At 47.7% G+C, this 16,321-nt stretch overlaps 1 protein-coding gene across 1 annotated transcript in view; it reads right to left on the reverse strand.

Moving 5' to 3' along the window:
- Positions 1–16,321, reverse strand: part of KCNN3 (potassium calcium-activated channel subfamily N member 3) — a 97,110-nt gene that overhangs the window by 24,229 nt on the left and 56,560 nt on the right. The window contains exon 4 of the mRNA XM_080984617.1: positions 13,010–13,151. Within this exon, the coding sequence (XP_080840743.1) occupies positions 13,010–13,151 (142 nt within the window). The remainder of the gene's footprint in view (positions 1–13,009; positions 13,152–16,321) is intronic.

Here is a 16,321-nt window from a genome sequence, read left to right on the forward strand (position 1 = left end):
GGTCCGAGGGTCCTAGGCCGCGAAGGGCTTTAAAGGTCAAAACGTGTATACATTTTGCTCTGCCTCCTTTTGCCTGCTATTATCCAGCGGCCCTCAGAAGGTGGACCAGAAGAGAATGAAGCCCTCAGCCCCTCAAAGGCTCCCCATCCCCCACCCCTCCCCTACTCCCTTGGCCCACTGGCCAAAGGGGAGGGAGCAGCAAAGCCGTCACAAATTGCCATGTAAAGAGTGAAGAGGTTCTTAAGCTCCGGGTTACAAAACAGAGGCCGGGTGCGTAGAGAGATTGTAGCCTGTGCCTCCCTGCCCGCCTTCCCCCCTTGCCGGCCCAGAAGAATGACAGCTGGGCTGTGTCTTTTCTCTTTATCCGAGTGATTACATCCCAATCAGGACCTGCTGGGGCTGGAGAACGGAGCATCTGGCAGAGGGACGGTGGGCAGAGGAGCCGCTTCCTCTGCTAAACGAAGACAGATGCCAGGCTTCCAAACACTTTAGGTAGAAGCGTTGTTTTATGGGTGTCATGGCGTGTGTGTACATGTCCACAGCAGGTGTTTGGCATATGAACGCATGTCCAACTTGACAGAAACACACATCTGTTTTTGCCCTTTCTCTCTCACTCTCTCTCTCTGCTTTCCCCCCGCCCTGCCACCACCCTGGAGATTAGACACTCCAGTAAGCCCATCTCAGTCTTTAATTAACAAGCCTGGTCCGATCTCAATTCTGAAGCATTCCCATAAGCCCTGGCCTGGTGGGGTTTAGGGCTTTTGTTATCTCCAAACACACACACACACACGTTCACACCACACTCTCTCCCTGAATATGCAAAGGTTTTCTTTTTAAGGCTGCTCTTTTAAGGCAAAATCCTATTGCGGCAAAAGAAAGAAACCCAAAACCCAAGCGGTGTGGAAAATGGTGAGCCTGCTGCTTTCGAGTGATAGTAAACGACAAACCTTTTGAGGAAATCATCTTCAGAGAGACTCTGAATGAGCAGCCACCTGAAGTGAGCTGGATGCGAGAGGTGTCAGCTAAACCGGAGAAGCCCTCAAAAAAACCTGGGGCCGTTCAGATGTGGGACTTCCAACTCCCACCAGTCCCATCCAGCAATGCCATTGGTCAAGGATGATGTTGGAGTCTGAACCCAAGGCCAGGGGGGTGTTTTCAAAAAAAGGCATCTCTCCAATTGCCAGGAGACTGGGCAGCAAGTTGTAGGTGCCTGCTGCCATGTGTGGGTAGGTAAAGGTAAAGGGTAAAGGGACCCCTGACCATTAGGTCCAGTCATGGCCAATTCTGGGGTTGCGGCGCTCATCTTGCTTTACTGGCCAAGGGAGCCGGCGTACAGTTTCCGGGTCATGTGGCCAGCATGACTAAGCCATTTCTGGCGAACCAGAGCAGCGCACGGAAACGCCGTTTACCTTCCCGCCGGAGCAGTACCTATTTATCTACTTGCACTCTGACGTGCTTCCGAACTGCTAGGTTGGCAGGAGCAGGGACCGAGCAACGGGAGCTCACCCCGTCACAGGGATTCGAACCACCGACCTTCTGATCGGCAAGTCCTAGGCTCTGTGGTTTAACCCACAGCGCCACCCGTGTCCCCCATGTGTGGGTAGACTGATGTTTTTCTAAGAGCTGTTAAGCACGTGACCTTCACACATGCTGTTGCACAATAGACTTCAGTTCCCTGTGATATGCAGCCCCACTGAGACTTTTGAGTATGAAAATGAGAAAGCTAAGCTTGCTAAAGGAAATGCAGGCTTGATAGAAAAGTTTCTAGTTCTATCCAAGGGAGGAAGAGAACAAGGACCTGCTACAGGAAGAGATCCCAACAAAAGAAGAGTGGCAGGTGACGTTAATGGACTATGCCGAGTTGGCAAAACTAACCGGGAAAATTCGGAACCAGCAGGACCAGGCCTTTTTGAAAGACTGGAATAAATTTACATTGTATTTGAGAGACAATTGTAAACAATTGACATCGTTAGTAGGGCTACAAGAAGTTTTGTAAGGTTAGAGATATCAATCATTATCAATATGATGTTTAAACGTTGTATTTAAGATCTGGATTTAAAGGTAATAATAATACAGTGGTACCTCGGGTTAAGAACTTAATTCGTTCTGGAGGTCCGTTCTTAACCTGAAACTGTTCTTAACCTGAAGCACCACTTTAGCTAATGGGGCCTCCTGCTGCCATGCCGCAATTTCTGTTCTCATCCTGAAGCAAAGTTCTTAACCTGAGGTACTATTTCTGGGTTAGCGGAGTCTGTAACCTGAAGTATCTATAACCTGAAGCGTATGTAACGCAAGGTACCACTGTAATAACAAAATGCAATATCAGAGCATAATTAGGAAAACCATTAGGTGAGGAGGAGGGAAGTGGTCTTTATGTATTAAATGTAAGATGGATGTTTTGTCAATTTTTTTTTATAAAATTCAATAAAAAATTATATATATAAAGAATAGAGAAAAAGGACCTGCTAGATCAGCCCAATGGCCTCTCTAGTCCAGCATCCTGTTCTCACTGTGGCCAATCAGGTGCCTGTGAGGAATCCGCAAGCAGGATCCAAGCACAAGAGCTCTCTCCTCTCTGGTGGTTTCCAGAAACTGGTATTCAGAAACATTGGTGCCCCCAACAAAGTCTACTAAGCAGTTGGTCCCTTACCTTTCCCGCCCCGACCTGGCCACAGTGATCCATGCAATGTTCATCTCCAGGCTTGACTACTGTAATTCGCTCTACGCGGGGCTGCCCTTGAAGCTGTCCCAGAAACTCCAGCGGGTGCAGAATGCTGCAGCGAGGCTCCTCACGGGGTCTCTGCCATGGCAGCATATTCACCCAGTGCTTTTCCAGCTGCACTGGCTCCCGGTGGAGTACAGGGTCAGGTTCAAGGTGCTGGTTTTGACCTTTAAAGCCCTTCACGGCCTAGGACCCTCGTACCTACGGGACCGCCTCTCCCGGTATGCCCCACGGAGAGCCTGAAGGTCCATAAATAGCAACACCCTAGAGCTCCCGGGCCCTAAGGAAGTCAAATTAGCCTCAACCAGAGCCAGGGCCTTTTCAACACTGGCTCCGGCCTGGTGGAACACTCTGCCTCATGAGACCAGGGCCCTGCAGGATCTGATTTCTTTCCGCAGGGCCTGTAAGACAGAGTTGTTCCGCCTGGCCTTTGGCTTGGAGCCAATTTGATTCCCTCCCCCTCTTTCTTTTTCCTTTCTCCTCCTGTGATGAGGCTGCATTTTAATATTTTAATGTTGTATTTTAATCTTGTTTTTAAGTTGTATTCATTCAACTTGTTTTTATTATTGCTTGTTAGCCGCCCTGAGCCCGGCCTTGGCTGGGGAGGGCGGGGTATAAATTAAAAAAAAATTATTATTATTATTATTATTATTATTATTATTATTATTACTAGCCATGGTGGCTCTGCTCTGCTTCCACTGTTGGATGTCCACAAGTCCTCTAGAGTTCATAACTTTATAATCTTATAAACTTCTTTCATGCCACCTTCGCCTTTTCTCTCAACTTAAAGTTCTCAAACGCTGCAAGATGGAGATGCATAGAACCACGCTTGCTCTTTGATATGTGCAGGTGGGAGAAACAGAGGATAGCGGTCTTCTCTCCTAAGGTGGCGCTGAGAAGGAGGAAGTGAGGTCAGCAACCCTGAGAGCATCCGTCCAAAAGCAGAAGGAAGGTCAGCACAGGTTAGGTCAGAAACACAGTCTAGGAAGTCGGGAGGTTATCCTCTCTATCACCTTCCTTCCAAGGCAAATCCCATCAGCATCAATACAAGCAGAGTTGCACTCCAACAGGAAGCGTACTTCAACTCAGGAAAAATCTTAACACTCCTATGTGTCATTCCACATATTAAACCTGGGTTTGCTACCAGCTGCGCACTCAGTGGGGAAGCGAAAGCTATCCCAGCTCTCTGAGAAGTAGGGGGATTAATTTACCTTGCAAACCTACCAACTGTGCCCCTTCTCGAAACCAATGCATGAACCGAAACACACTTATCCTCTGAAAAGCTGCCCTGAATTTTGAAATGCAATTCTCCAGCCAAAAATACACATATCCGTGAAAGGAATGGTCAATGATGCATCATCTGCTAATTGGAATCTGCGGGAGAGATGCTCTGCCAAGCTTCAAAGATTTCAGAAGCCTTCTCCACGGTAACTCAGAACCAGCGTTAGAAATTGAGATATATAAACCAGGTGCCGAACGGCTCCTTAAACCAAGGTTACAGTTGCTGAAACGGAATGCCTAGTGGCCATTTTGGGGCTCGAAAGTCGTATTTTTCAAAACGGCATTTTTGGTTCCTGAAATTCACTCTGATTGTGCAGATAAAATATAACTGGTAGAATTCTGCAGGAGGTGTTGCTAGTGTGTGAAAGCAGCCAAGATCCAAGAATCCCCAGGCATACACCTTCAGATGGTGGAGACTTCAGACGCCATCCTACCATCTTCACTAGGTTGCAAAATGCACCTCGCACCCAGCAAATTTTGAACGTTGCTTGGAATAATGCTTTTTAATTCTGAATAATTCCAAATGTTGTTGTTTTTTACAGGGTAGGGGTGAGTATACGGCACAAAGAGGGGGGGTGGCCCCCCAAAGTTTGGGAAACACTTGCTACACCACCACTGGGAAAGCGCTTGCAAAAATGTAAACATTAGGGTCACGGGTATTTGAAGAAATACACCCCAAAATGCAAGCCGATGCACACACACAAAAAAGCTTATGGAAAGGGGGAACAGCGAGAAAACAAAATTGACAAACTAAAGGATGAGCTGGTGAAACCCACCCAATACTCCTGGAGATGCCCTACTAAAATTTATCATTCTTCATTTAAGCATTCACATAAAAAGTACCGTGTTTTTCGCTCTATAAGACGCAGCAGACCACAAGAGGCACCTAGTTTTTGGAGGAGGAAAACAAGAAAATAAATATTCTGAATCTCAGAAGCCAGAACAGCAAGAGGGATCGCTGCGCAGCGAACGCAGCAATCCCTCTTGCTGTTCTGGCTTCTGGGATAGCTGCGCAGCCTGCATTGGCTCCATAAGACGCACACACGTTTCCTAACCCAACCCTAACCCTAACCCTAACCCTTACTTTTTAGGAGGGAAAAAGTGAGTCTTATAGAGCAAAAAATACGGTAACTTGCCAACCGAGCCCTGGTTTTAAATATTAAGCAGAGCCCTGCCGCTCTGGAGGAACTCTGCAGTTATCCGCTCCCTCCCTCCTGCCCACTCGGCCCTGAAGCGGCAGGATCCTACTTAGCGGGAGATTTCGTTGTTGTTTTTTAATACCTCTGTGCTCTGAGATCTGCCAGCCCTGGCAGGGAAGAAGCCTCAGGTGCTAAAAGACTCATTTTCTGGATGAATGGCGTAGAAAGGTCACTCTTGCCAGGTCTGGAGGGGATTTCCTCTCCAGCTCAGCTTGAGCTCTCTAAGCAGCCAATGCGCAGCTCGGCTGCGTCTCCATTACTGCCCTGCCTTGTTCCTGCTTATCCCTGGCTGTGTCCCGCAATCCCACAAGTGTTACCGTGTAAGTGCGGAATATTGCATGGAGCGCAACAATCTGGCATCTTGAAAAACCTGTTTTTCTTCTAAGAACAAAAAATAAGAATAAAGAGGCTAGCCCTTAAGCTAGGCATGAGGAACTGGTAACCTGCAGGCCAAATGTGGCCCCTGGGGGGCGTTCCTCCCCTCCCCTGATGCAATTAGGTTTTTAAAATGTTTTCACATCAGCTCCAATAGAAGGCTCCCCACCCCGCAGTCTAATTGCAGGGCAAGGGGCTTGTGATCTTCCTGGAAAGGTTAACCCATGGGTAGGCAAACTAAGGCCCGGGGGCCGGATCAGGCCCGTGGACGGTCTGGGAATCAGCGTGTTTTTACATGAGTAGAATGTGTCCTTTTATTTAAAATGCATCTCTGGGTTATTTGTGGGGCATAGGAATTCATTTGTTTATTTTTTCAAAATATACTCCAGTCCCCCACAAGGTCTGAGGGACAGTGGGCTGGCCCACAGCTGAAAAAGTTTGCTGACCCGTGGGTTAATCCTTCTCTCCCCAGCTGCAACCTGCAGAAAACTTCATTCATTCATTCACATTCTCTCTCTCTCTTTCTCACACACAAAATTTGGCTTAATAGCTAATTTCAAGCCTGACAGCTGGGTGTGTCTGTGTTCATGAGGTGTACAGTATGTGTGTGTGTGTGTGTGTGTGTGTGTGTGTGCACTTACCCACATTAATGTGGTGTGTCCATTACTTTTTAAACCGCATGTTTAAAAGAAGAAGAACTCTCATATGTGCCTCTTGTTTTTGTATCTATTGCATGCTCAGAACAAACCTCTTGAAAGTAATGGGCCTGACTAACTTTAGGTGTTTTGCTACCTTTTTAAAATATATATATATATCAGTGGATCTACTTTGAGTAGAAGTTAGCTGGGCAGGATTGGAACCAATGACTTAAAATGGCAGGGAAGCAGATTTCAGCTTGAAATTTGAAGTGATGTAACAGTAATTGACCTATATGCCAATCTTGGTTCATGAGGCCTTTCCCCCACCAAAAAAACCCAACCCACTCCCAGCTGTCAATCAGCTGATATCACCGTTGGTCGGCCATCATTCTCCATCAACATATGTTACAGAACAAGTAAATAAAACGAATGGCACCATTTCAGACTGCACCACTTCAGAGTGCTCTTCCAGATTTAAAAACTCCATATATTCCTGCAATGTAATTGGAAATTGTGTTGTGCATGTGGTTCCTATCCACACGGGATTCCCTGCAAATATAAAAGGGGAAGGAACAGCAGAAATTTGCTCTAGCTATAGAAGAAATCACTGTATATAAATAATATACCTTATTGCATTAAGCCAGAGAACCATGAGTTAATGTTGCTGGTTATAGTATTTATCATTTCCTTTCTATAAAATTATTTCATAATTTGCTTTTTATGTATGTAAGTAAAACTTAATAAATGTTGTTAGGTTGTTGTTGTTGTTTGAAAAGCCTTACAAGTAGGGGGGGGGAAATAGCTAGGACAGGCATAGGCAAACTCCGGCCCTGCAGATGTTTGGGACTACAATTCCCATCATCCCTGACCACTGGTCCTGTTAGCTAGGGATGATGGGAATTGTAGTCCCAAACATCTGCAGGGCCGGAGTTTGCCTATGCCTGAGCTAGGACATGTATGCTGGCTGACTATTTGTAGGGAGCTTTTTAAAGGCAAGAGAGCATCTTTTTTCTTTCGAAGAGGGAGTAATATTTCCTCTTTGCCTGCAGTCTAAGGTGGTTCAATCCATTTCATCATTCTGCTCCATGTGCAAATGAGGACTGGAAAGAGATTGGCGATCCTGGGGAGGAGCTGTAGCTCACTGACAAAGCGGCCTCCTTGGATACAGAAGGGCTGCTGGTTCAATTCCTGGAATCACCAGTAAATGGATCACAGAGAGGAAGAAAAAAAAGGCTGTGTGTGTGAGAGAGAGAAAGCTGAGCTGACTCAGTAAAGGCCGCTCCTTTGGGTTAAAAGCGCGCACACACACACACACACAAACCTACATGACTGTGGACAGCAAGGCTGTTAACCAGTACTAAGGGGAAATCGATCTGCGTTAAGAGATCCCGATTATGTGCCCCAAGGAAAAGCACATGGCTGATCAACCCTTTCCAGCGGCGGGTGTTCGAAGGAGGGTTAGCGAAAATAAACAAGAGCAGGTGCCAAGCTCAGAGGGATGGGAACCTCGGAGAACAAACGGCAGGTCTTGAGGCGGGGTGGAATCGAGCTTCCAAGGTTTCCAGCGGGGCAGGAGGCAGAGAAGCCGCTGTTTTGTCTCTCATCTCCACTTGGTATGGGTCAGAAAGTAGCAAGAGGCAGCCACTAGTCAGAAAGAGAGGGAGGGACCCTCTGGTTCAGTGAGATGGTGTGATGGCCTGGGAATCTGATTCAGAGACTGAACCGGAGGAATCCCAGCCTGCACAGGAGTCCCCGCCTCCAGAACCACCTGAGCCGGGGCTGGGGCCTGAGCCTGAAGGGTCCTCATCTGTGCTGGATCCTCAGGTGCAGGCACAAGCTGAGTCTGCTCTGGCCCCTGAGGGGATGGAGGACCCATTGCCTGCAGGTGCTCCACTCTCAGCCCCGTCAGGGGAAGGTGAGGCGGCCTCTGGGTCCAGTAACCCTCCAGCCTCTCCTGAGCTGCAGAGGCTCAGGGCAGAGAGGCGGAGGGAACTAAGTTCCCGCAGGAGGAGTGCTCGCCTCCTAGGCCCCAGAGGAGATAAAGGCCAGTCAGCCCAGACCCAGGTTGCGGGAGCAACGTCGTTGGAAACCTGTTTCTGCCAGCACCCAGACCTGTTTTTCCGGAGTTCCCGACCACGCCTGGCTTCTTGATTTGGACCCCGCTTCGCCCTTGGTGGACAGTCTCCAGTCCCTCGACCCAGGACCGGACTCTGACCACGCCTCACGGTCACCCCCCCCCCAGGACCAGCACAGATGGCCCAGCAATTGCCCCTCTCAGGAATGCAGGAAGTTCCCTTATGCTGCAACCAGAGACCTCAAGCTCAGTATTTATGGTGTCGTTCTTCATCTTGGGTCTCGGGGTGTTGAGAACACAAAAGCGCTGCTGGATCAGGGTGATGGCCCGCCTAATCTAGCATCCTGTTCTCAGGGCGGCCAACCAGGAAACCAGCAAGTGTGCAGGATCCAAGCACACATTGCTGGACTGCAATCCCCATCATCCATGATCATCGGGCTAAGCTGGCTGGGGACAATGGGAGTTGTAGTCCAGCAGCACCTGGGGGACCCAAAGCTGAAGGACACTTGGTCTACCCAGCACCACTGGGCTCCAACTGTTGGGTCCATAGAATCATAGGAGAGTTGGAAGGGATCCCACCCCCTGCAAGATCTCTCAGGGTGAGAGGTGGGAGAAGAGAGGGATGCTCCCAGGTGAGAGCTGGGGGTACACACCTTTTTCTGTATGGGGCAAAGTTTAAGAAATATTTGTGAGAGGGGATCTTGCATACTTCTGTCTCTTCTGTTTCTTTTCATTTAATTTCTTCCTCTTATTTTTTTATGTAGATTAGGTTGTCTTTTATTGTACAGTGGACGCTCGGGTTGCGAATCCATGCAGGAGGCATGTTCGCAACCCGCAGCAGCGCGTCTGCGCACATGCGGGTTGCGATTCGGAGCTTCTGCACATGCGCAAAGCACATGCGATTTAGCGCTTCTGCGCATGTGCGACCGCCAAAACCTGGAAGTAACCCATTCCGGTATTTCCAGGTTTCGACGCGTCCGTAACTCAAAAAAACGCAACCTGAAGCATCTGTAACCCGAGGTACGACCGTACTGTGAAAAGTGTTAACAAAACACACACATCCCAATACTGTATTTTATTTAAGTTGGAAACCCTACCATAGACCCACACCAGCTTCTAGAAGTGAATGTGGCCTCCAGGCTGCAAATTGTTCCCCAGCTCTGCTAAAGTTCAAAAGGAAGCCAGGCTGAACCCTGGAAACTTTAAAGAAGCTTCCCAGAATCCATCCCAGCATGCATCAAGAGGTCACACCAGGATTATTTGGGTGTCGCTGAATTAATGATTCTCCAGCTGGAGTGGAGATGATCCTTGAAGGCTGCCATGCCAGAGCACTGATAAATTGTGTGGAAACCTCCCTAGTCTCAGATTAATGATGGGTCTTTAAAAAAAAGAGTTCCCAAGAATAAGAAGAAAAGAGGTCAGGACAGAAGGAAAGGTTCTAGGCTGGCCAAGCCCTTCCAAATAAAGCACGTGGTATTTATTTATTGACGACTGATTGATGGCGAAGAATTGCCAAGGCACCGCTGCACATCCCAGAGAACTGACCTCTGGGGAGTCAGCGAAATGGTGTTCTTAAACATTGTGCTGGCAGGCTTCTGAATAGGGAAATAAACAAACAGGAACATTTTCTTGCAAAAGGAAGGGCAGGCTTACCCATTCGCACAAATCGTTTTCCTGGGTTTTGCTCATAAGAAGTGTCCGACTCCTAGATCAGGAAAATAGCCCATCCGGTCTAGCACATCCTGTTCTCACAGTGGCCACCCAGATGCCCCAAAGGCCAAGCAGGACCCCAAGAGCAATAGCAATTCTCCCCACCTCCAATCCCCAACAATGTGGACTCTGACAGTGGAAGCAGAAAATAGGCATTGTGGCTGGTAGCCACTGATAATCTTTTCCTCCATGAATTGTGTCTAATCCTCTCTTGAAGCTACCTAAGTTGGTGGCTGTCAATACACCTTGTGGGAGGGAGTTCCACAGAGTAACCATGTGGAGTGGAGAAGTGCCTTCTTTTAATCTGTCCCAAATTTTCTGACATTCAGCTATATCGGATGGCTTCAAGTATCATGAAAGAGAGAAGCTTCTCTCTCTGAATTTTTTCTCCAAGCTGTGCTTGCTTTTAGATACCTCTATCATGTCATATTCCCCCTTTCCTCTAAACCCCAAAGCCCCAAACGTTGTAAGATTTTGGTTGGCCTTTAAAAAACCTTTTCCAGCAAGGGAAAAAGGTTTTCAAGCAACCCAGCAACTGCTGGGAAATCTTTATTCAGCTGCCTTTTCTGAGATATAGGCCGCAATCCTCTATCCACTGACTTGGGAGTAAGACCCACCAAATTCCATGGGATTTAGGCTAATTTACACCATTCGTTTTGGGACGCAGGTGGCGCTGTGGGTTAAACCACAGAGCCTAGGGCTTGCCAATCAGAAGGTCGGCGGTTCGAATCCCCGCGACGGGGTGAGCTCCTGTTGCTCGGTCCCTGCTCCTGCCAACCTAGCAGTTCAAAAGCACACCAGTGCAAGTAGATAAATAGGTACCGCTCCGGCGGGAAGGTAAACGGCGCTTCCGTGCGCTGCTCTGGTTCGCCAGAAGTGGCTTAGTCATGCTGGCCACATGACCCGGAAGCTGTACGCCGGCTCCCTCGGCCAGTAAAGCAAGATGAGCGCCGCAACCCCAGAGTCGGCCACGACTGGACCTAATGGTCAGGAGTCCCTTTACCTTTACCCCATTCATTTAACACCTCATGGTACCACTTTAAACAGCCACAGTTTCCCCCAAAGAACTTTGAGAGCTGTAGTTTGTTAAAGGAGCTGAGAGTTATTTGAAGAGCCCTGTTTCCTCCACGGAGCTACAGTTCTCTTGAGTGGTTTAATAATCAAACCTACTTTACAGGTAACTCGGGGGGCTGTAGCTCTATGTGGGGCGGCACTGGGGTCTTCTCTCAGCACCCTTAACAAGCTCCCAGAATCCTTTGGGGGGAGCCACATAACCCTGCGCTTTAAATGTATAAAGTTGATCCTCAGTTCTTGGTAGACACCTATAGGAATGGTATCCAAAGCAGGCAATTCAAGAGCTTCTTCTCCACCATGAGGCCTAGAGGCATGGTTTTGAAATTAAAGCCATGCCTCTCAGGGAGCTGGACATTGCCGCAGAGCCTGTGCTCCTTTCCTGAACCCTGAATGCGCACAAGTTTTGGACCGTCGCTCGTTGACTCATAAAGCTCTGGGATTCTCACCAGGCTGTAGATCCGGCTTCCGAGAAATAAATCTGGCAAAGGAATATCTCCACCCAGTTGCAAACCTTCAGCAACATTCGGAAGGGGAGAGGACTTGCCGCTGCTGTATATTTCCCCTGGGTGGGGTAGGGCAGCCCAATCCAGCTCATTAATTAAAAGAGAGATAAACAAACCAGAAATGGTGCTGTGTGTGTAAGTAGCTTGGATTAATGGAGTGGGCTGGGGGTGGGCAGGCGAGAACGCTCCACAGCTGGCTCCGGAAGACATCTGGGACAACTCTGGAGAGGTTGGAACCACGGCAGAAAGTGTTCAGGAAGAGCCTTGCTGGATGGGACAAGCAAAGACCAGTCCAGCAGTCCAATATCCTGTTTCCCACAGTCTTGGGCCAGATCCTCTTGAGAAATCACACCCCGCAGGGCGCGGGGGCAACAGCCCTTCCTGTGCTTTGTCCTCTACAGCTGGTAGCAGCTGGGTATTTAGAGGCAGGTTGCCACTGGACATGGAGGTTCCATTCCTAACCAGCAGAGGTTATCAAAGAGGCTCCGCCGATTCAGGTGAGAACGGCCATCTTCATTCTGCATCCCACAGCGGCAAGCAGTGGAGGCTGCTGCCAGGCGGACCCCACTTGCCTGCATTTATTAATTATTGTTATTATTAATTAAATATGTACACCGCACAACGCCCGCAGGTCTTAGGGCAGTTCACCGCATAAAATCACAACCGGAAAACACAAGGTTGATAATAAAAATAGAAACAAGAAGAACGCAATAATGCCCCCTCCCCAATGCATTATTATTCTTATTAAAGGTAAAGGGACCCCTGACCATTAGGTCCAGTTGTGGCCGACTCTGGGGTTGCGGCGCTCATCTCGCTTTATTGGCCAAGGGAGCCGACGTACAGCTTCCGGGTCATGTGGCCAGCATGACTAAGCCGCTTCTGGCAAACCAGAGCAGCGCACGAAAATGCCGTTTACCTTCCCGCCGGAGTGGTACCTATTTATCTACTTGCACTTTGACGTGCTTTTGAACTGCTAGGTTGGCAGGAGCAGGGACTAAGCAACGGGAACTCACCCCGTCGCGGGGATTCGAACCGCCAACCTTCTGATCGGCAAGTCCTAGGCTCTGTGGTTTAACCCACAGCGCCACCCGGGTCCCTTTATTATTACAGCACAAAACTAGTTGTGGCTTCCCCCAAAGAATTCTGGGAGCTGTAGTTTGTTAAGGGAGCTGCGAGCTGTTAGGAGATGCCCTATTCCCCCCTACCAGAACTACAGTTCCCAGAGTTCCATGGGAAGAGGGGCCCAATTGTTAAACCGCTCTAGGAATTGTAGCGCTCCGAGGGGAACAAAGGGATTGGCCAGTGCCTGCTGGGGCAGATGGGAGTTGGAGTCCAACAGCATCGGGAGGCTGCCAGCCCTGAAACAGCACTTCAGACGAGACACAGAATGTTTAATCTTCCCCCAGGACTGCCCCCACGAGGTTCCATCTTACCATAATGCCTGTGAGCAAGCAGACGCCTTTGCCGCAGTATGTGTGTGGAACCATGTCGCCGTAGCCGATGGACAGGAACGTGATGGAGATGAGCCACATGGCACCCAGGAAGTTGCTGGTAACGTCCTGCTGGTCATGGTACCTGCCGAGGAAATACAAGCACAGGTAAGGAACTTTTTGAAAAAATAAAATTTTCATTAAATTTTATGTTACACAGTTTAAAACACTTATTTTAACATCCTGAAAATATCAGTGACTTCCCTTCTTCTCCTTCCATTGTTCGTTTTGCATACTGTTATGTACTGAAGTTCTCAGTTTTCACTCAGGTCCACATATGCAAATAAGGGATTGAAAGTGACGTTCAGTGATTGGATAGTTACAGAAACCAGCCTACAGTGGGCTGGTTACTGTTGCGTTCTAGTGGAGCTCTATATAAGCAGGCTGGCTGAACCCTTCAGTTCAGTTCTGGCCTGGCCTGTGAATAAACAAGAGCTGTTTGAAGAATCGCTGTGTCGTCTGATATGTTCACCCACAACTTAACACATACCATAGATTCCTGCATATTTTTCAAAAACTAAACCATTCAGTATTCCACTATTGTACCCATCAAACCTTATTTACACTGTCGAGTTTATCTTAACGCTGCCAACGTTTTCAGGTGTGCATAATTCCCCCCCAGATATTCAATAAACGTTTTCCAATCTTCTCTAAACCTATGTTCTTCTTTTTCTCTAATTCTATATGTTAAACCTGCAAGCTGAACATATTCCGTCAGCTTAAGTTGCCATTTTTCTTTAGTTGGGACCTCGCTCATTTTCCATTTTTGGGGGCTAACAAAACACGGGCCGCAGTAGTAGTTGTTGTTGTTTAGTCGTTTAGTCATGTCCGACTCTTCGTGACCCCCTGGACCAGAGCACACCAGGCACTCCTGTCTTCCACTCCCTCCCGCAGTTTGGTCAAACTCATGCTGGTAGCTTCAAGAACACTGTCCATCCATCTCGTCCTCTGTCGTCCCCTTCTCCTTGTGCCCTCCATCTTTCCCAACATCAGGGTCTTTTCCAGGGAGTCTTCTCTTCTCATGAGGTGGCCAAAGTCTTGGAGCCTCAGCTCCATACATAAATAACCTTTTTCAGCCAAGGGCCACATTGCCTTCGGGGCAATCTTCTGGGGGCCATGAAGCAGCAGGGGGAGGGGCCAGCAGCAAAAGTGGGAGGAGCAAGATATGCAAACTTTACCTTCCTACAGTAGGCTGGTTTCTACACACAATTCTCGAAAGACTACATCCATAGAAACAAGAGGCGTTATCTCAGATTTGAAAGATGCAGAAACACTCAAGGAGTCAAAACAGGAGCAGGGGAAGGTGTGGCCTAGGGAGAAGGGGTGGGGCCTACAAAGTCCCATGGGCCAAACAGAGAGGCTACCCCATTATTATTATTATTATTATTATTATTATTATTAACTTGTACCCTGCCCATCTGACTGGGTTGCCCCAGCCACTCTGGGCAGCTTCCAACAGAATATAACAGAACACAGCAAAACATCACAGCCATTAAAATCTTCCAGGTACAGGGCTGCCTTCAGGTGTCGTATAATTGTTTATTGTGTACAGAATCAATCTTTTATTCTCTGGAACAACTCGTCCATTGAGATAAGGCTGGCGCCTTTGCTTTAGTTTTCGGTGCCTGCAAAAAAAATATTTTTTGCTTAGGCAAGCCTGCCCAGCTATGTAAAGCTGATGTGCATTTTTATATATTTTTATCCAATTTTAATTATAATGGGAGGTGGGGTGGGGGGGAATAAGGCCAACCTGGATTGTAGCCAATGCTAGCCCTACTCAGAGTAAACCCATCAAAATGAACGAATCTAAGTTAACCATGTCTATTAACTTCCAGTGTGTCTACTCTGAGTAAGACTAGCACTGAATGCAAACCTCAGCTTTTAGCTTCTGACTTTCATTGGCAATTTTTATCTGTATTATTACATTTTATGTAAACCCGTTTAGAGGGTGTGTTTTTTTAATAAGATAAAATATGCCTGTGGTGAGAATGAACAGGAATGGTGAGACAGTTTCAGACTAGTGCAGAGAGACCTCCAGGAGCTGTAATCAACTCTTGCCATTGTGCAAAAAGTATCGCTGCACGTTAGACAGGGACCATAAAACATTTCAAACTGAAAAACGGGTACTGCGTTCTCAAAATATTCTCAAGGGGAAGCAGCCCAGGACTTTTTATTTCCTAGAACTCCAACCAGACATCAAATGTACCATTCTGGGGCAGCAAGAAAACGTGCAGCTGGAAAAGGACATTTCTGTGAATCAAAGAAACCCACGTCCTCAAAAATGCCCCTGCCGAGAATCTGGGAACTGCCTAAATGTTCTTGCGGTGCTGCTTATCCACTGTTCCCCACCCCAAACGAAAAACTTTGTGTCTGACTACACTAAAAGGGGGAGGGAGGGTGCTTACTTTCTGAAGAGTAGTGGGTTCAATCATTTTATTTTTAATTACAGTGGTACCTTGGTTCTCAAACTTAATCCGTTCCGGAAATCTGTTCCAAAACCAAAGCGTTCCAAAACCAAGGCACGCTTTCTCATAGAAAGTAATGCAAAACGGATTAATCCGTTCCAGACTTTTAAAAACCATCCCCAAAACAGCAATTTAAAATGAATTTTACTAACAAGACCATCGATCCATAAAATGAAAGCAATAAACAATGTACTGCAGTTACACAATCAGAAGTTGAACTGGGTTCCACACAACCACCACAACAAAAAAAGAGCCACAAAAATGCAAAATAAACAGCGAAAACAGACAGACCTCAGCATAACACTCAAAACGGAACATGTTCGGCTTCCAAAAAAAGTTTGCAAACTGGAACATTTACTTCCGGGTTTGCAGTGTTTGGGTTCCAGGTTGTTTGAGAACCAAGGTACTACTGTACATCTATATCCCAACTTTTATACCCCCAAAAGATACAGATTTAGATCAGGGTTTTCCCAAATTTGGGTGTTGTTGTTGTTGTTGTTGTTTAGTCGTTTAGTCGTGTCCGACTCTTCGTGACCTCATGGACCAGAGCACGCCAGGCACTCCTGTCTTCCACTGCCTCCCGCAGTTTGGTCAAACTCATGCTGGTAGCTTCGAGAACACTGTCCAACCATCTTATCCTCTGCCGTCCCCTTCTCCTTGTGCCCTCCATCTTTCCCAACATCAGGGTCTTTTGTTTTTTTCAGACTACAATTCCCATCATCCCTGACCCCTGGCCTCACTCGCTAGGGATGAAGGGAGTTGTAGGCCAAAAACAGTTTATGAATCCCCT

The sequence above is a fragment of the Podarcis pityusensis genome (genome assembly GCF_964106645.2).
Source record: "Podarcis pityusensis genome assembly, chromosome: 16".
Classification (NCBI taxonomy): Eukaryota; Metazoa; Chordata; class Lepidosauria; order Squamata; family Lacertidae; genus Podarcis; species Podarcis pityusensis.